Raw genomic sequence first — 21,398 nt, forward strand, 5'->3', positions numbered from 1 at the left:
AGTACTAGTACAATTTTGAGGTATTTATTTTACTTTAGTGGAGTATTTCCAATTTTCTGTTACAGAACAGTCGGGCTAGCAATTAGATCTGCCTGCCACCCATCCCAGTTAGGCCCCCTTCAATATATCATGACTAGTGTATGGTCAGTGGAGAAGTGGAATGTACGTATTTAAGTACTGACAAGGGACCCTGGGATCAGTTCATTCTATTGTTTGAAGCTTTAGATTGAAAGGTTTATTTATATGACCTCTTGGGGGTATAAGGCTAAAATAAAGAGTGAGAATAGAGAATGTCACCCCTGAATGTTATGTCTGAAGATGTTGTTGAGAGACTGTGAGAAGAAACAAAGTCCAATTAAATTAATAAGTGACCTGATGTGGGATTTTGGCTGGTTAATCCTATTCTTTGAAGCTGGAAAGGTCACATCTCCTGAACACAGGGGCATTGTGTGTGTGTGTGTGTGTGTGTGTGTGTGTGTGTGTGTGTGTGTGTGTGTGTGTGTGTGTGTGTGTGTGTGTGTGTGTGTGTGTGTGTGTGTGTGTGTGTGTGTGTGTGAGAGAGAGAGAAATGCGTGCACGCATGCATGCATGTGACACAGTGAGAATGTAAACATGAGCTGTGTATGTATAAAAAGACATACTTGAAAGACAGACAGACAGACAGACAGACACACAGTGGAGTGTACCATGTAACACTGACCCCTACCAGCAAAGTCCTCATTTATAATTTGTAATCTATTTGTAACTCTGTTCAGAGCGGACACCTGGTTGACACAAGTAGTGCTGGCTGAAGCTCATAACCTAATATCTCCCCTGGCCCTGGCCATACAGGAATTTTTAGGAAGTGGGAGAAGTTTGATCTCCCATATGAGAGAGACCGGGGGTTCGAATCCCGGGTAGGACATGAACCTTATGGATTGCAGCTTTAACATTTCAAGGTGTTGTAATTAATATGTGTTTTGGTTCAAACAAAAGGTTTGTTGTTAAAATGTTCTATATTCTGATAGTACTCCTCAATGATAGTTTATTTGTTCACTAACAGGGCAGGGGTCTCCCTGTCTCTCCAGCTCTTTTAGTAGGCTAAACAGAAAATGCATGTTCAGGTGGGCAACACATTTCATCCAATTAGGAGAGAGAACGCCAAGATAATGTATCAGCTTGAGTTCTAGTTCCAATTGTGTTTGTCTGCTCATTTATTTATTTCATATCACTTGTTTATCCTGCATATCCTGTCTGAGTTCTCTCTCCTAGAGAGAGAGAGAGAGAGAGAGAGAGAGAGAGAGAGAGAGAGAGAGAGAGAGAGAGAGAGAGAGAGAGAGAGAGAGAGAGAGAGATATTCAGGTCGACCTGAATCAATCTCTCTCTCTCTTCCAATTTTGTCTGCTGCTCATTTATTTGTTTCATATCACTTTCAATTCCACTTGTTTTTATCCTGCACATATCCTGTAGTTCTCTCTCCTGATTGGATAAAATGGGTATCCCTCCCGACCTGAATCTCTCTCTCTCAGTCTCTCTCTCTCTCAGTTTGCCTCTCAAACGCAGCTACCAAAAGTAGGAGTTCATAGCGCTTCCTCCTTTTCTCTCTCTCTTCTCATTCACTCTTCCCCTCCTCCTCCTCCTCTCCTCTCCTCTCCTCTCCTCAGTGGACGTTTCAGCTCGCGCAAAAAAACAAAAACTCCTCCATATGAAAACGTCCAAAATGACGGCTGCGCAGCGACGCACACAAGTCTCTCCACAAACACCAGACTTCTTCACCTCGGTGTGGATTATTATCAATCATTAATAATACGATACATACGGGGGACATGGAACCACAATGATAACACGGACCCGCGGACCACCTCACCTCAGGACGCTTTTCCGGAAACAATAAAGGATTATAACTTGACTTGTCAATGGAGTTTTTAAATCATATTTAATCAAAAAAAAATTGCCTTGACGACACTATATGGAATTTAATAAATAAATACAAAAAAATAAATGCAGTTTTGCAACGCTAAGGGATTATAACTTGACTTATCGGTGGGAGTTTTTAAATCATATTTAATCTTTTTTTTTTGCCTTGACGACACTATGGAATTTAATAAATAAATACAAAAAAATAAATGCAGTTTTGCAACGCTAAGGGATTATAACTTGACTTATCGGTGGGAGTTTTTAAATAATATTTATTTTTTATTTTTTAGTCTAGGCACTTAGGTGGGGAATTTAATAACTAATAAAAAAAAACAAGAAATGCCGTTTTGCAAGCGGACGATACTTCCGAAAGATGTGTGCAAACACGCCAACAGGAGGCTCGGTGGCGGCACGGGTGGCGGAGCGGGTTCGGACGCGGTGTCCGAACAGGCGAATTCGCCCGCGATGTTCGGCGACCTGGTGGACGTGTGCGGCTTCGCCCTGGTGTCGCTGCTGCGCCAGCTGTCCGACCTGTCCCGGCTGGGGGTCTCCATCCTGGAGGAGCTCGAGGGCGACCTGGTGTCCATATGCCGGCGGAGCGGCGCGCTCCACGGCAAGGTGGTCACACTGCAGCGGCACGTCGCCGCGCTGGTCAGCAAGCCGCCTCCACCCAGAAGTAAGTCAGACATAGTAGTAGTGTCACAATTCAAACGTGGTGGCGTTTTAGCCGCCTGAGCCGCCTCCACCCAGAAGTAAGAGAAAAGAAGACACCATAGAGATAGAGTACTACTAGTGTCACAATTCAAGCGACACGCGAAATAAAAACGCCACCAAGTAGCAGAAGTAAGACTATTATAGACACCATAGTGTCACAATTCAAACGCGGTGACGTTTTTTATATTTCACGCGAAATATAAAAAAACGCCACCACGTTTGAGTTGTCAATTGTTTGTGTTTGTTTCACCAAGACACGCGACATAAAAAAACGCCACCACGTTTGAGTTGTCATTATTGTTTGTGTTTGTTTTACCACCAACCAACGCCTCTTTTCTCTTTTTCTTCTCCGCTGTGAGAAGTATGTATTTTTTTTGCTTTGGTTCGAGTTCCAAGTTTTTTGTTGTGGGGGGGGGGGGGGGGGGGGTGTTTGTGTTTGTGGGCGCGAAGTGTGAAAAGACAAGCTACAGCCAAGTATAGATGAGAGTTTATTATTGTCAGCTGGGAGAGGGAGCGAGGAGTTTGTGTGTGTGTGTGTGTGTGTGTGTGTGTGAGAGAGAGTGAGTGAGTGAGAGAGAGAGTGTGAGTGGGTGTGGACACAGTGGAATGCAAAACTCTCTGTACACTTCTTCTTCAGGATGTCATGCGTTCCTTTGAGTTGAGAGGATGTCACTTTTGGTCTACACACCTACTTTGTGACTCCCAAAAATCCAGGTTTATTCGTCACTCACGAATAGTGTTTATCTATGTGATGTGAAATGTTGGTGGGACACACATGCTCCTCCACAGACTGTGCTGTCAACAGGCTATACATTTGAGTGATGGAATACTTTATTAACAGTTTGCAAATAGTACAGTGGTACGATTGTCTATTATACAATGGTGTTAAAAGGATAACACAAAAAGCCCTGACGGCTTACTTCCATTGTGGTCCCGTGTATTCAATTCATAATAACACAAAACAAGGTAATGCAAGTGAAACCTTAGCAGCAAGAAATTATAATGTTTTTGTCTCAAGGCATGGCCTCTCTTGCCTTTAGTTCAAAGTTCATGGTGGACCTTATTGTTGTCCTGTCATGTACAGGATGTCAGAATTTATTTTTGTTTGGCTCCTCAGACATTGTCACAGACTTGGTAATGGTAATGAAAAATTATGATAAAAAAAGCCAACATAATGATGTATAACACAAAAAGAGAATTGGGAATTATTAAGAAGAGAACAGGTGGCCATTGTCCTATAGCGCTTGAGGTGCTTGAAGGTGCTGTGTGTGCAGTTCTTGCTCCTCCTATAGGTTATCATCAACAGCATCTAACGTAGACATATTGTGAGTATGCAGATGCTGTAAAGTTTGCAGCTTGGAGTCGGTTTTGTTGTCCAAGTTTGCTCTCCACATGGCAGACACATGCAGCGAGCCTGCGCCGTAAACAAGCTGTCTTATTTATCTACTGTAGGGAAAGGAAACTGCTGCGATTTGCATTTTTTTAAGCATCGGGCGTTATTGTTATTGTTCGTATACAGAGGATGAACGCACAGTAAAGTGATTTAGTGTCCAAGGACCCTTCTTGTAAGACGAATGGCACACTATGGTCGTTATTACTGGACCCTGGGGGATCGAACTCGTGGCCTTCAGTCATTCTCTGTGGCATCCACGTAGATATATCTGCTCAATTCACAGCTGACAAGAATAGAAGTGTACTGTGCATGACACACCGAACAATGAAATACATTTCCCAATAGATTCTTTGTTTCTATTCTATTTATGGTTGTACACAGTAAAACCCCATCCATTTGTAACTCTGCAAATGTAACCAAATGGACCCTTACGGGTCCATTTGGTTACATTTTGCACGCTCTCAGAGTTAAACTAGCCCCACACAACTCGGTGGCAATCACTCACACAAGGTATTTTCCAATCAGTGACTACAATACAACTGTATCTTCCAGCACAATAACGGTTCAATAGCAGTCAATAGTACATCAATGCAACAAACAATTGGTAACGTTGGCTGCTTTGTTGAGCGTGTCCCCTCAGGGACAGCAGTGTTGGCAGGTTGCATAAGCAGAACTCATGAGCTCATCATGATATATGGAGGAGGACAGAAAGGAGAGTGTGAAGCAAATTGTCCGTTTCCAAAAGACACTTTAAATTATGTGAAGATCTAGTACGGTGTGATTCTCAGCCTTTTACCAGGATCAGGGCACGCTTGAAAATCTCAAAAAGCGTTAGCGGCGGCTGTTGCGGAATATATTGAACATTTCCTCGGTGAGAGAATGAAGAGTTGATGCTAATATGTATGTTAGAAGATTTATGCAATAAAAAAAATATGACAATAATACGACAATAATTATGTCATATTATAATGAGAAATATCACAATGAGAAAATACGAGTAAAGAATAGAAAGGGAAAGGGATGGAGGAAGATGGAAGAAGGAAAGGGTGTGCCTGGACCGCTGGCATAGCGGTCCAGGCAACTAGGCCTGAGGGCGCGTCGCGGGTTCGAGTCCCGATCCCGACAGCCTTTGCTGCATGTCACTTCCCATCTCTCTCTCCCCATTTCCTGTCAGACTACTATCCTATAAATAAAGGCATAAACGCCAAGAAAAAGTCTTAACACATTCCACGCCACAGTTTAATGTCATAATGTACTCACCAGTGCCAGCGATTTATTGTTGTTTTTTTCACGTCGCCACAGACATCGCTAAATACCTTAAATTCGCGCGTTCAACTGTTTGTAGACACACAGGGTAGCTGTGTGAGACGCCCAGAAAAGACCGTTTCGATCGGCTATCGTACATTTTGAAGCTGGTTTATGTTAAACAGCGATCAGCGATGAGAAAAACAACAACCGAGAAAATGGAGATTTAGTTTCCGCTTTGGAGTGGAGGCGGATGGGAACGAAAATCTCCGGATACGGATATCTCCGTTTCCGGTTACAATGAAATGTGTCGTGGCGAACGAGGCCTACAATGAAACGTGAACCTGCAAAAAAAAAAGAAAAAAAAGACCACTTCGCGTAGATCTAGGCGACTGGCACGCTGCACAATTATTTAGGTTCGCGTAGATCTACGCGATTGGCACGCAATGTGTTAAAAGACAAAAAAAAGTGGACAGGGTCCGGTTGCCTCGGAAGGCAACGGGAGTCTGACACCGTTTCTGGATGTCGGGGCAGCTTACAGTAAATACAGATTCTACAAGGATTCATACTGTAGTACACATTGTTAGGATACTTCTGATGACTGACATTCCTTCTGTCTGACCAAAAGATGTGTAATCTCAGCACTCGAGTATGGAAGGTCAATTCTGCCTGACTATGAAATGTGTTGCTCCACACTAAGCGACTTGAGAGCAAGTGACACTACACCCTGACCGACTATGAACATGTGTTCCATTCTCATGGACTGAGAATGGAAGGCCCACTGCTATAGTATACCCCGAGGCCGTATAGTCACTGTCTTGGCCAAAATACCTACGCCTGATATGAGGAACATTCTCCTTGCCGTTCATACGACCTTAACCCATTCCATCCGGGACCGCTGTTCTGTGTCATTTTAAGATTTCTTTGGCTATTCAAAAATAGCAGATATACAAGCTCATAGCGCGGCACTCCATGAGCTTGTAGATCTGCTCTTTTTGAAAAATCGTGAAAATGTGTGCAAATCATTTAAATATATAATTTTTTTAAGTGAACATTTGTAACTGTCAAATGTCTCAACAAATGTCTGAAAAACTATTGTTGCTATATCAGTGGTGCTCAAACCTTTTCTTGTCAAGGACCCCCCCAAAATTATATGTTTTTGGCCGCCGATCCCCATCAAAATATGTTGTTCCAGGGACCCCCCCAGAAGCAAAGATTTGCGTTAAAAATGGTAGAAAATATGTATTCAAAGATTTGCACAAATGTTCAAGATTTTTCAAAAATAGCCAAATAAATCTTAAAATGACACAGATGCCGTTCCCGGTATTAATGGATTAACGTGTCGTCGTGCTGTCTGGGTCTGCCGCTTGCCTACAGAGGAATAGCTGCTTGACCTTGGTGTATGAGCCTGCTGCGTAATAACTACACACTGAGGGTGTACTAAAAGACAAATTATCTCATTTACTTCCCTGGCTAGGACATTACATGCAGACACGTCAGCATACATTAATATAAGTGAAGTAAGATGAATACTAAATATATAATAAATCAATGTGCAGTTAATCAATTTTTAAAGGTTTTAAAGAAAAAGTACCATGACCATTTAAAAAAAAAACGCTGTTCTAGTAGCAGGTGAGAGATCAAAGGCCTTGCTTGTTTACGCCTCGGATATCCTCCCCAACCTGAACTGCCCTTTGTGCCACTTGGAAATACCCTGGCAGTGTGTCACCCTGGCACCACACTGTCTCTCTGCTATGTCCTTTGAAAAATTTACAAAAAAAACACGATATGCTGTCATGTCTGTGTTGGTGATGCTGTTAAAACTTAGGTTAGTATGTGCAAGCCTGGCATAGATGCACAGCAACAAGGCTGGGTTTGAAGTTAAATCTGAAAGCGTTAAAGGAGTAGTTCACCCAAAAATGACTTATTTTCTATTAATTACACACCCCGTGAAGCATTGAATTCCTGGAGATTATTTTTGTTTTTGCCGCATTATTCTTATGACCGGCGGTCTCTCTGGTAGGAGACTCATTGTGTCTCCTATCGGAGACGTTAGCATCTTTCCGCCGGTCATCAAATTATTAGCTTAGGAATGTGACGAAAACAAAAAAATCTCCATGAATTCAATGCTTCATTGGGTGTGTAATTGATAGAAAATAAATCATTTTTTGAGTGAACTATCCCTTTAAAATGGACTAGTAAAGCTCAGGATTTCATATATCCACACTGCATTTGATGGTCTGTACTGTTTATTGAGATGGAGGTATTGATGCAAGAGACATAGGATGGGTAGATCGATAGGTAGTCAGACAGGCAGACAGACAGACAGACAGGTGGCAGTGGATCAGGAGATAGAGTGGCCTCTTGGGAATCAGAGGGTTCCCGGTTTGATCCCCAGGCTCCCCCTGGATTAGTGTCCTTGAGCAAGACACTTAACCCCTACTTAAGTATCATTCATAGTCGGACGTAAGGATACGTAACCAGCGCCAGCGCTCCTTGCGTTGTCGTTTTTGTCTCCCCCTCCGTCACTTACGGCTCCAGGATTTCCGTCCGTGCGATCAACATTCACCGTCAGGCCGACGTACGTTCGTTTGTACGTTGGCTGTAGTACCAGTGGAAACCGTTGGCAGTATATCAGGGAAAAAAAGTTTTCCTTGGGCACTCTTTCTCCACAAAAAGACCCACGTTGGTGGTGGAAGTACTTGAGTAAATGTACTTAATTACTGTGACAAAATGAACCCAGCCAGCCATTCCCTAAACACACACACACACACAAATAATATAGCACAGTGCAGTATGGGTCGAAACTCACGTTTTGTAGACAACCATTGTTTTTGTCTAGTTTGTGTCTTTTATTGCGTTGTTTTGGCGTCCATTTTAGCGCTGTTGCCAGGTTTTGTGAGAGAAATAAGCAACCAGGTCTATGAAAACAAGCCCAAAATAATCGACTAGGCCACATCACATGAAAATAGCAGATCTACAATATCTATTTGAGAATCACTGGTTTAAATAATAATTGGCCCAAATAAGCAACTACACTTTAGAAACAAGCCCAAATAAAACCGCAACCACCAATGTTTGTTTACAAGTAACTTTACAGAAAAATAAGCCCAAAGTCGCTTATAATAAGCGGACATGGCAACACTTTTCACAACATTTAAAACCTCGCAGCTGCCATCTAGTGGATTAATAGGTGTACGACGCCCAACGTTATAATTCCTACGGATTTAACGTCAGCGACTATGCATGCGTCTGTAAAGAACGGACGGAATCCCTCACCCCCTGACGCACGTTTTAGACCCATCTAGGGACTATGAACGGGCCTTAACCCGTACTTGTTTGTAGCCTTGCATGGTTGCCTCTGCCATCTGTGTGTGAATGGAGTGGATGTAATGCACATGGTAAAGCGCTTTGGATAAAGGCAGTACATAAATTCACCATTTACCATTTAGGCAGTGGTGGAAAAAGTACTCAAATGCAATGTAGAATTCTACATCGCAATTCTGCAATGTAGAAGTACTCTGTTACAAGTAAAAGTCCGGAATTCAAATGAAAATATCAAAATGTACTTAAAGTACCAATAGCGAAAGTACAAAAATGTTTGAAAATAGCAGATCTACAAGCTCACAACGCGTCGCGATGCGACGCGTTGTGAGCTTGTAGATCGGCTATTTTCAAATAGCCATGGTATAAAATAGGGCTAAAGTGGTTAATGTATGTCTTATAATGCAATCATTTGTATCTGCAAAGTAACTAGTAACTAAAGTTTTCAAATAATTTTAGTGGAGTAAAAGTACAATATTTGCTTCCGAGATTTAGTGGAGTAGAAGTAAAAGTATAGACAACTGGAAATACTCCAGTAAAGTAAAAAATACCTCAAATTGTACAGTACTTGAGTAAATGTACTTAGTTACTTTACAACACTGCATTTAACAGACAGACAGACAGACAGACAGACAGACACATAGATAGTTTATTTGTACTCAAGCAGGTAATTCTTTTCCACAGTATGTGCTTACATAGTACACATAGTACACATAGTAAGGCCCACATAATTGTACAGAATTAAACAAAACACAGGACTTATACAGCCACACTTAATTGCACGGGTCACACAACGCAGACAGAGTCAAGGACTGAAGTACACACCCCAGACTGGATGTTGTGTGTGTGATATGTGAGTGCTCAGTGGGTCGGCGATGAGGTTGTTTAGTGTGTGTGTGTGTGTGTGTGTGTGTGTGAGATTGTGAGTGCTTTGTGGGTCACTGATGAAGGTGACACACAATCACACTCGGGTTGGGGAGGGAATACCAATGAGTTTAGCTGGCTAAATGAGTTCACTTTAACCACATGAACCCTATAAACATCCCTAATCGGGGCATGTCTTAATTGGTTCAAGGTGTTCTTTGTTGTTACATAAGAGCAACATAACTTTGTTCTTCTGGTTCCTCAGACATTGTAGCAGCATTAATAATAATAATAATAATGGTTAACATTCATACAGCAAGGGGGGGAAAGTACCAAAAAGAAACAGAACATTTTCACTTGTTGTCCTAATGCTTAAGGTGATTGAAGGTGCTGTGCGCAATAGGCGAACACTCAGCGAAAATGGATAAACGTTAGGCAAACATTTATGAACATTCAGCAAAAAATGTTGAACATTTGGCAAACATTACGCCAGAATAGCAGATCTATCTACAAGCTCAACATGTTGCATATCGTTGCGAGCTCATAGATTGGCTAATAGGCCTGTCTCCGACTAAGGATTTCTATAGTCAAATCTGATTGGCCAAAATGTTGCCTATAGTCGACTAATGCAACACCAAAAATGATGGCATGATGGCATGATTGGACTGAGATTGGCAGTGGAATCAGTCTGATTCCACTGCCAATCTCTCAGTCGAATCATGCAAAAAATATGTTATGCAATAGAGGAACATTCCATTTGGGCTGTAGGGGTGCTTAATGTCAGATTTAACATATACTTGCTTTCTCCCAATAAATCATGATGTATATGCTATTTTTTGGCAAACTATTAGTTAATTAATATGATATAACAAATTAGGCCAATCTCTCAGTCTCAGTCAAATAATTGTATAATTCAACCAAGAGATTGGTAGTCCACTCAGACTTCCCTCGACTGATTAGTCGACTATTCGAATAATCGAGGTCAGGCCTAATTGGCCATTTCCACTATTGACGTACAACAAGTATATATGGGGTTTAAGTGGTTGAGAGTTAGTTTATTGGTGACTGTAAGCATGGTGAGCATGTGGAAACAATACGGAATCTACAGCAATATCAGCAATAACGGCGTGATTCGATTTGCATGATTGGATTTGCATTGATGCATTGTGTTGTGTTGTGTTGTAGCCACAATGACAATAAAGACACAGGCACCCAGCTTGTATTTATTTATTCTGGTATATAAATGCTGATGTCATATCGATGATGTCAGTCCTCTCCAAATTTGGGCATGGTTTCAGCCCGATCCGAGCTCCCATTGACTTCCATTATGAAATTGCAGTTAAAATATTTCCGAAAATATGAAACACATGTGAAAAACTAAAAAAGTTGGCCTACTGGCATTGTGCATCGAAGAATTGTGGGCGCTGATCGGTGATTAGCTCCACACACACACACACACACACACACACACACACACACACACAGACCTGGAACGCATCTGTCTCATTTTTTTATTTGAGCTAAAAAAAGCATTATTTTACACTTTGGCTATTAAAAAATAGCAGATATACAAGCTCCGAATCCGAGTGCCGCGCTATGAGCTTGTATATCTGCTATTTTTGAAAATTTGTGAAATCCGGGGGTCCCTGGAACAAAATATTTTGAGATGGGGGGTCCGCGGCCAAATACATGTCATTTTGGGGTTCCTTGACAATTATGTAAAAGTTTGAGAACCACTGATATAGAAACATACGCTTTTTAGAAAAAATCTTAAGCTTATCTTATAGATATAGACGGATGGATAGACAGACAGTTAGATAGCTACATATAGATAAATACCTTTATACAGTAGGTAGACAGACAGAAGGAACAGGTTCAGTAATGTTCCAGTACAGGAGAAGAACTTGTGGTTGGACATACATATGTTTAGGTTTACGGATGGATGACAATGGTCTGTGTTGACAATGTTTGTAAGCATCCATGCTGTGTTGACTGAAGCTGAGGTCATTGTCCTGTATAATGCCAACTATGGCTGCAACTACGCAATAGTTTCTTAGCGATTATTCTATCGATAACCGTTTCGGTTGAGTAATCGAGAAGCACTTTTTTGTTTTATCTTTTATATATCAACGAATCGACTACATTGATTACTCTGATTAACCACGTAATCCGTATTTTATACTTCGTCGTACAACCGTGTTGCAAATGTTTTCTTCCCCAAACCAATTATATTTGATTATAATCCTTACAAAATTCAATCGATTAGTTACTTTAAAGGTAGGGTAAGTGATATTTTTTGGTTAAAACAAAAAGTATTTTGTTAAAATACTATATTCTGATAGTAATCATTGCTCTAGAGTGTTTGTTCAGTAACAGATGTCTCCCTGTCTCTCCAGCTCTTTAATAAACAGAAAATACATTTTTCGGTAGGTGTCAAAATCTCAGCCAATCAGGAGAAAGTACCAATTTTTAAGCTTAATTTGTATAGTGTTCCAGTTACAATTTTGTCTGCTCATTTCTTAGTGTCATCACTTCCAATTTCACTTGTTTAATCTATATCCTGATTGAGTTCTCTGTCCTGGTTGGATAAAATTGGAAATGAAACTACAAAAAAAAAAAAAAAACTACAAAATACATTTTCTGTTTTATAAAGAGCTGGAGAGACATGGAGACTTTTTATATGGACAGGACACTCTATAGTAACGAGCACTATCAGAACATAGACCCATTTTGCAATTATTTGAATAATTGCAAATCACTTACCCTACCTTTAACTGTTGCACACCTAATGTCAACATACTCCATCTGAAGGAGATACAGTATACAGTAAGATGGAGCATTTTGAAGGAGCAGAATGAGTGGGAAATGTTTCTTTGTCCCATCTCTCTATTGATTATTTGCTGCCTACATGCCAGCAGTGCATGCAGCACAACTCCACTGCCCACACACACTCACACACACACACACACACACACACACACACACACACACACACACACACACACACACACACACACACACACACACACACACACACACACACACACACACACACAAGGATGATGAAGATGAAGCTTTGTGTTGGAACGTGTGTTGAAGCGTGCACACAGCGAGGCCACACACACACACACACACACGCATGCATACACGTGTCACCCAGGCCAACACGTGGGTGAGTTGCTCCAGGTAAAATAGAGGATGTGCCAGATGATCATGCTCTTTGAATCTTTGACACAGACACACACACACAGGCACGCGCACATATACATACACACACACACACGCACGCATACACTCTCTTTCTATCTCTCTCCCCTCTCCCCCCCTCTCTCTCTTTGTGCTTTCACTCTTACTCTCCGCCTTCATGTCCAAGCTTCTGCTGTTTTCTGCCGTTCTTAACATTTCTCTTCTTTTCTTACGCCTTTCTTTCATCCCTCTATTTTACACACCACACTCAACTTCCTGTTACACACTAACTCCATCTACCCCTCTCTCTGTCTTGTCTCCTTCTCTTCTCTCTCTCTCTCTCTCTCTCTCTCTCTCTCTCTCTCTCTCTCTCTCCCCCTCCTGCCTCTACATCTGGTTTGTGTTTAAGTGGGAATCAGCTCTTATCAGACTGGCGCACGTACAGTACACATACACACACAGTCACACACACACGTACGCGCCCGCACACACACTGTTGACAAGCTCATGTTCTCAGACGACATGCCTTATTAATTTCCTTCACTGTGGTTTGTGCAGCACAGAGATATATGTCTGTGAGATGAGAGGAGGAGGAGGAGGAGGAGATGGAGGAGCTGCTTGTGAGGAAATCTGCAAAGTCAAAGTCAGGACGGACTCTTAGTGTACAGTATGGTCATCGTATCGTATAATGGCAGAAGTCACATTGATACACCTGCTGCCAGGGTGCTGGGAAGTATAATAAACTTTACAGAGCGTAACAAACCAACTGTCTCTCAAATGAGAAACAAATTAGAAAAGGGCATTTGAATACAATTTTTACATTATTATTTTCTTATTATTTAAATATAATAAGAGAATACAATTACAGTGCAGAAGAAATAATTTTGATAACCACAGTAAAAAGGCAGGGACAAATGTTTTGATTTAAAAGAGCAGAGTTGTAGCACACCTGCAGTCCTCTGGGAGTTTGTTGTAATACTGTATGTACGGTTGCTGTGAAAAGTGGAACTTTTTGTATTAGCTGTGTTTGTTGTACCGGGAGGGAGGGGGAGTATAACACCGCGCACAACCAAAACCCTGCTACATCTTTGGTCTGTTTACTTGAAAAGCCATGTTGGCGGGTAGCCAGCTGTCATTGGCAGGTTCTGTTCAGTCAGTTCTAAGCTCGGGTTTGGCAGGTAAAAGACATGGAAGTGACATTGTGAGTTTAGAATTGTGGATGCCCAACAGCCAACATTTATGAAGAGAGAGGGTTCTGCTCAGAAAAGAAGTGTTTACTTGTTTTAAAAGCCCATCTTATGCAATTCCACGCGTCCTTCGTCAGTGGATATAAATGATCAGACTCAGGTCTGATTATCAATTGCTAATCATTGTGTTGACACCTACACCTGAGAAGACATTTATGTAGATTGAAATTATGTAGCAATTACGCATAATGATCACCAGTGATACTAATGATTTGATTGTAAGTGTGTGTGTGTGTGTGTGTGTGTGTGAGTGTGAGTGTGAGTGTGTGACTGTTTATTTTTGTTTACAACTAAAATATAGGCTAGTACTATACAGTAAATGGGCATTGATTTATTGTTCACACTATTGGCTGTTGGATATTATAAGTAAACTGTAGTGTAGAAGAGGTTGTCTCTGTCACAGTCACACAAACTCTGGTGGCCACACCATGTTTTAAAAGTGTTTGTGAGCTTGTAGATCGTCTATTTTCAAATAGCCTATGTATAAAATAGGGCTAAAGTGGTTAATGTATGTTTCATAATATCATAATTTATTTATCTGAAAAGTAACTAGTCACTAAAGTTGTCAAATAATTGTAGTGGAGTAAAAGTACTATATTTGCCTCTGAGATGTAGTGGAGTAGAAGTAAAAGTACTGAAAACTGGAAATACTCAAGTAAACAAAAAATATGTCAAAATTGAACTTAAACACAGTACTTGAGTAAATGTACTTAGTTACTTTACACCACTGCCATTGTCTGCCCGAATGTCTGGGAAACAGGATAGATACAAAAGCACGTATACGCTATACGGACATGTGACAGTGTGTCAGTCATACATACGTACATAAGGTCCCATTCAAACACATGTGCCAGCAATTTAAGTTTAGTGGACACAAAAACGTGACAGGACAGAAACGTACGTGTCTCTGTCTCTGTACCAGCTGTGTTCCAGACCTTCCTCCATACGCCTCCATTAACTGATGCCTGGACAGAATTATGGAAGACGATTCTTCTAAACGTTTCCTCCTCTGCAGGCAGAGGACTCATGTATCACATCATTTTGTAACATGCAACCTCGACCATTGCCATGATACATAACATACTGTCTACTGTATAGAGCCCCGACCCACGGCAGGTTTTGAGTCCGATGTGCGATTTTGGGTAGTAGTAGTAGCCCACCTATTTACTGATGTTTTAACTTTTGAGTCATATTTTGTGGAAAAAGTGCAACAATGTTCTAATCAATTTCAAAAATGTACATTTGTATTAACCACTTTGAACCATCAGAGAACATTTCAACCAATCAGCAACACATTGGTTTCCTTAAACTAAAACAAGGAGAGATGAGCCTGTCGACATTGTAACTGTTCATTCAGTACCAGGCCTTGTCATGACAATGTTTTTTATTTGCTCCATGTTCAACTCTAAACTACACTGTCCCAACACCAAAGACTGCCATACGTAATTTATTTCAGGGTTTGACCATTACGTAATGCTTTTGCACAAAGTAGGTTTATAATTCTTTTTTCATTTTGTTTGCCTTAAATATTGCTGCTGTTCCTCTATCTATGCAGAGCTAGTTTAGTTTTTGATGGTTGTTTACATCATTGGAAAGCCTTTTCATGGCCATGTTGAGATCATATAGTTAAAAATATATTGAGATTGTGTCTCTAGAACTTGAACTGAATTGTCATCCTGAAACGTTTTTTAAGTGAAAAGATAGTCATCACTATATCATTATAGGAGATTTTCCCCAAATTTCAAAAACGTATCTACAAGCTCACAGCGACGCATTGTGAGCTTGTAGATTGGCTATTATAAATGTTTAATATGGCTTTATTATACTTCAAACCACATCAGCTACAATACATAACTGCCGATACCAATGTAGTCCAAAGATTATAATAGTGGCCGATGTATCTGCCAAACTGTTTATTGGTCTGGCTCCAGTGTACTGTGACTCTGTATGTTTGTAGAACAGCGTGTATGAGAAATCATGGACCATACAACATATGTCTCTGTTTGAATGGACATAAAGGCCCATTCAAACCAACCAGATAACATCTGAGATAGCAGATGACCAATGGGGGAAGAAGTACTCAGATCTTTTACTTAAGTAAATGTAGCAGGGTAGGTGGCGCAGTGGTAAAGTGCCGGCCCACGAGGTTGTGGGTTTGAATTCGCCGTCGTGCGTCCGGCACTACGGGCTGGGGGGCGGCACATGTCACCTCTACGTCCTCCCGGTGGGGGCTCCTCACTGGCAGGTGAGTCAGTAGGATGCGACAGCAGTGATAACACAGACATGTGTGTGGGGAGGAATTGATTGGCACATTATTATTATGGGTCGCGAGAAAATATTGTTTTTGTTTCCTACATAAAAAAAAATTAATTTCGAAAGATTTTAAAAAGTTGAAACAAAAAAAGTCACAACTTTTCATCACAAACAATTCCAACATTTTCAAAAAGTATTTAATAAATAAAATCGAAACATAAAATCATTTCCATAAATAGTAGTAAAATGAAAATAGCAGATCCACAAGCTCGCAATGCAGCGTAAAGCGACACTTTGTGAGCTTGTAGATCTGCTTTTTTCACTAGTTTGGGTCCCAGGCAAACGTTTTCTTTTGGGTATTGAGCTAAAAAGTTTAGGAACCAACCACTGGGCTGGAGAGTAAAAATCTGGCTTTGCTCCGGAAGAGGATGTTACATCTCTCTTTCCTAGTGTGTGTGTGTGTATGAGAGAGATGGGAAAAGACACACGGAATCAGAGAGTGTGTCTGTATATACTGTGTGTTTACATTCTGCGTGAATGTGTTGATCTTTCCACTGGAACTTGTGTATCAGATGGGACGTGAACTTGAGAATGTTGTCCTCTTCAACCCTACACACACACACACACACACACACACAGTTTTGTAATACTACTCTTGGGAGGACATACACCTTTTAGGAACGCATTGTGTGTGACATTGCCGCACTAAGTTTAAAATAGGGAGAACTCTAATCTAACACCTAAACCTAACCTCTAAATGCCTAGTCGTAACCATAACACCAATGGTTTCCTGATTGTAAACCTAACTCTTAAAAACGTATTTTTTATGCATAAAACAACCATTTAACTTCCTCAATTTCTATACTTGTGGGGACATTTAGCCCTCACAAGTGTAGTACACGCACGCACGCACGCACGCACGCACGCACGCACGCACGCACGCACGCACGCACGCACGCACGCACGCACGCACGCACGCACGCACGCACGCACGCACGCACGCACGCACGCACGCACGCACGCACGCACGCACGCACGCACGCACGCACGCACGCACGCACGCACGCACGCACGCACGCACGCACGCACGCACGCACGCACACTGAGCTTCCTGTCATTTAGACGTTATCCTCTGCTTGTGGGAGCTGCTGCTGCTGACCTGAGGTCAGTGGACACATCACACGTCCACTTCCTCTAGCCTCTCTTCCTTCCTTCACTCTCTCTTTTCCTCTTCCCCCGTCATTATCTCCGCCAGGCCGAAGGCATGGCCGAGACTATGTTTTGCACCCTGTCCGTCCGTCCGTCTGTGTGTGTCCGTCTGTGAGCATCTAATCTCCGGCAGCGTTGGCCCGATCGCAGCGAAACTGTGCACACACACTCCCTGGATGCCAGAGCAGAACCTATGCCCTGCAGATCGGCCAGTTATAGCACCACCAGGAGGCCGATTTTTGCTAAACACATTTGTTTATGTTACTCCATCAGATTTTGTCCAAACATCACGCAAATCGGTACACATTATCTTTATAGTCATGTGATCAAGACAGATCTGTCTGTTTTTCATATTCCATCCTGATTGGCGAATTTCGAACATTGCTGGCCCACTATAACCTACCTGACCTGGTGGAGACCTGTGCTTTTTCTAGTTTGATCTGTCCTTCTGCCTCTCTATGCACAGAGAGACATATGTTGGTTTGTTTTACGTATGATACCACTGTCACAGACAGTCAGACAGTCAGACAGACAGACAGACAGACACGAAGAGAGACAGACAGACAGACAGACAGACACAAAGAGAGACACGAAGAGAGAGACAGAGACAAACTAGAGAAGTGCACTCCTCTGAGTGCAGGTCTCCGCCAGGCTGGGTTGCCTACCCAGGGCCCAAAAACTTTGGAAGTCAGTCATAGCCAATTGGATTGGAATATGAAATATTTGACTCATAGATCACATGGCTCCATTTTGCACAAAATGCTGGGAGTGTGCGTGCAAAGTGTAACGTAGATCGGTCCAGCGGTGCCAGAGATTAGCTGTTCACAGACGGACACACAGACGGACAGGAGTGAAAACATAGTCTCCGGCCTTTTGGCCGTCTGGCCTGGCGGAGACAAAAAGGGAGAGAGAGGGAGATAGAGAGGGAGGGAGCGACGGAGATGGAAAGAGAGACGGAGAGTGAAAAGTAGGTCTTTGGTCAGGTGAAAGATCCAGTGCAGAAGAAGAAGAAACATTTTAACAACTTCCTGTCTTGGCCCGAGGCCCGGTGCACGCGCACACACACACACACACACACACACACACACACACACACACACACACACACACACACACACACACACACACACACACACACACACACACACACACACACACACACACACACACACACACACACACACACACACACACACACACACACACACACACAGAGCTGTGCAGAAGAAACTAAGGAAAGCCCCTTGTGTTTTTCTTCTTTTGACTTATTTCCCACACAACTGCACACTTTTTGGCTGCTTGGGGTTGCCGTGGCGACCATCCAGCTGTGACCGATGCCAGAGCAAGTGCTGTGCTGAGTGATGTCAGACTGTGGGGGGTGCTGTGTGTGTGTGTGTGTGTGTGTGTGTGTGTGTGTGTGTGTGTGTGTGTGTGTGTGTGTGTGTGTGTGTGTGTGTGTGTGTGTGTGTGTGTGTGTGTGTGTGTGTGTGTGTGTGTGTGTGTGTGTGTGTGTGTGTGTGTGTGTGTGTGTGTGTGTGTGTGTGTGTGTAATTATTTCCTCCTTTCCCCTCTCTCTGTGTCCTGCTGTGACCTCATTTCTTTGATTTCTTAGACTAGATTTTTAACCTTGGTGTCCAATTCTGTTTTAAATGTTCAAAAACTTTACTAGATCTTTTTTAAACCTGCCAAAAATGTTCAATAATTTAATATAGCAAGAATGGCTGATCTACAAAGCTCACATCGCATCGTACTGTGATGCGTTGTGAGCTTGTAAGTGGTCAATCTTGGGGTTAACACCTACTGTAGTTAACAGTTTCATCTAATATAACACTGCTGTTGAGCAGAAACCTTGTATATCTCTATCTCATTACATTACAGTCATTTACAAGAGGCTTTTATCCAAAGCGACTTACAATAAGTGCATTCAACATAGGTAGAGAACCAAACTACTAATCACCAGGAGTCAGTTACACCACCTCACACTAAGTTCAAACTTAGCCTAGTTATAGCTTAACCGATTCAATCCGGGGACGCTTCTCTGTCATTTTAGATTTATTTGGCTATTCAAAAATAGCAGATCTACAAGCTCATAGCGCGGCGCTATGAGCTTGTAGATCTGCTATTTTTGAAAAATCATGAAAATGTGTGCAAATCTTTGAATATATATATAACTCAAATCTTTGCTTCTGGGGGTCCCTGGAACAAAAATATGTTACAAATGTTAAAAATAAATAAATATATATTTAAAGATTTGCACAAATTTTCTAAAAATAGCCAAATAAATCTAAAAATGCGATACTTTCCTGGTCTAAATGTTTTTTTTTAAAAGCCATTTAAGCTATAACTAGGCTAAGTTTGAACTTAGTATGAGGTGGTGCAACTGGCCCTGAAGAGAAGTCTTAAGTGCATTCTCTTCTAAAACAAGCAACTAAGAGTGCTAGCGCTGAGGTAAAAGTGCAATATATCAGCTACCTACTTTCTTAAACAGATGAGACAAAATAGGACAATCTAATGAGCGAGAGCTAAAACAAATAAGTGTATCGACTAAACAAGATCCAATAAAACAAGACAAACTCAAAGACATATCTCAACCTTTTCCGTCGAACACCCTACTTCATCATACAAGAGTGTCGCACAAAAGTAGTGAAAACAGCCGATCTACAAGCTCACAACGCGTCGCATATGATAAAAAATCATAACAATGGGAACGGTATTGGACATACAAGCTTTCCACCCGACAGTGATGATAATAAGTGTTGATAATATACTCTCATACAAGTGGTTTCTAACCTCAGGTCTGGTTCACCAAAACCTCCCAAGAATCTCTCGAGAAAACGCCTTTGGGGAAGTAAAAAAAACCAGAGGGTTAAATGTTTATATAATACTGCTACTGCATAATCTAATATTATACTCAATATAATCTAATATGAAGCAGTTTGTCAAAAACCCCTGAAGGCATACATTGTGCAACAAGTAATGTGTGGCATTCCCTCCCTCCCCCCTCTCGCTCTCTCTTTCACTCTCTCTTTCTCTCTCTCTCTCTCTCTCTCTCTCTTCCTCTCTGTCTCTCTTCATCTTTCTCTCTCTGTTCCTCTCTCTCTACCTTCCTATCTCTCTTGCTGTCTCTTTCTTTCTTCCCATCTCTCTCTCTCTCTCTCTCTCTCTCTCTCTCTCTGTTGATCTTGTTGTCCTGTCTTTCCCATGGGGTGTGTCGTCTGGGGCTATGACAACATGACAGCCACACACACACACACACACACACACACACACACACACACACACACACACACACACACACACACACACACACACACACACACACACACACACACACACACACAGGGGAATACACGCCAGTGAGACAATAATTTATAGGGGAAAGTGTCACAATGAGTCACAATCTACAGGAGAGAGAGAGAGAGAAAAAAAGGAGGAATCAGAGGTGAGGAGGAATGGAATGAGGTGAGAGGGGAGGTCAGACACAGAGCGAGAGAGAGAGAGAGAGAGAAAGGACCTCTCTCTACTTTCTCTCTCTCTGTCACTCTCAGAGGGTATGAGTGTCGACCACTTGAACTCCATCATGCCTAAAAAAAAAAGCCGATCTACAAGCTCACAACGTGTTGTGTGAGCCTGTCGATTTTTTGGTGAAGAGATCTGGTATAGAGTGAAAAAAAGAGCCCTACCAAGTACTGTTGTAACTCAGGTTCCTTTTTACTAAGTTTGGGTTCAACCACTTAAACCCCAGTATCCTTATTGTGGGGAAAGCTTTGGCAGGAAAACAGCAGATCTACAAGCTCACGTTGTGAGCTTGTAGATCTGCTGTTTTCCTGCCAAAGCTTTCCCCACATGACAGAAAATAGAAAAGACACTAGTATAGAGCCCTGAGGGACTCCGGTCAACCATATGGGGGTTAACGGGAAGAGGAGGAGAGGGAAGAGAGGAGGACAGAACAGGAGGAGGAGAAGAGAGGAGAGGAGACAGAACAGGAGGAGGAGAAGAGAGGAGAGGAGGACAGAACAGGAGGAGGAGAAGAAGAGAGGAGAGGAGGACAGAACAGGAGGAGGAGA

The 21,398-nt window shown here is 42.0% G+C and overlaps 1 protein-coding gene across 1 annotated transcript in view; it reads left to right on the forward strand.

The window, feature by feature from the left end:
• The first annotated feature begins 1,814 nt into the window (after window positions 1–1,814).
• The window catches only part of nhsl2 (NHS-like 2), a 202,508-nt gene continuing 182,924 nt past the window's right edge, over window positions 1,815–21,398 (forward strand). The window contains 1 exon segment of the mRNA XM_080452004.1: window positions 1,815–2,572. Coding sequence (XP_080308130.1) covers window positions 2,236–2,572 — 337 coding nt within the window. The 5' untranslated portion in view covers window positions 1,815–2,235.

This window comes from Gymnoscopelus braueri, assembly GCF_963280865.1.
Source record: "Gymnoscopelus braueri genome assembly, chromosome: 15".
Lineage (NCBI taxonomy): Eukaryota > Metazoa > Chordata > Actinopteri > Myctophiformes > Myctophidae > Gymnoscopelus > Gymnoscopelus braueri.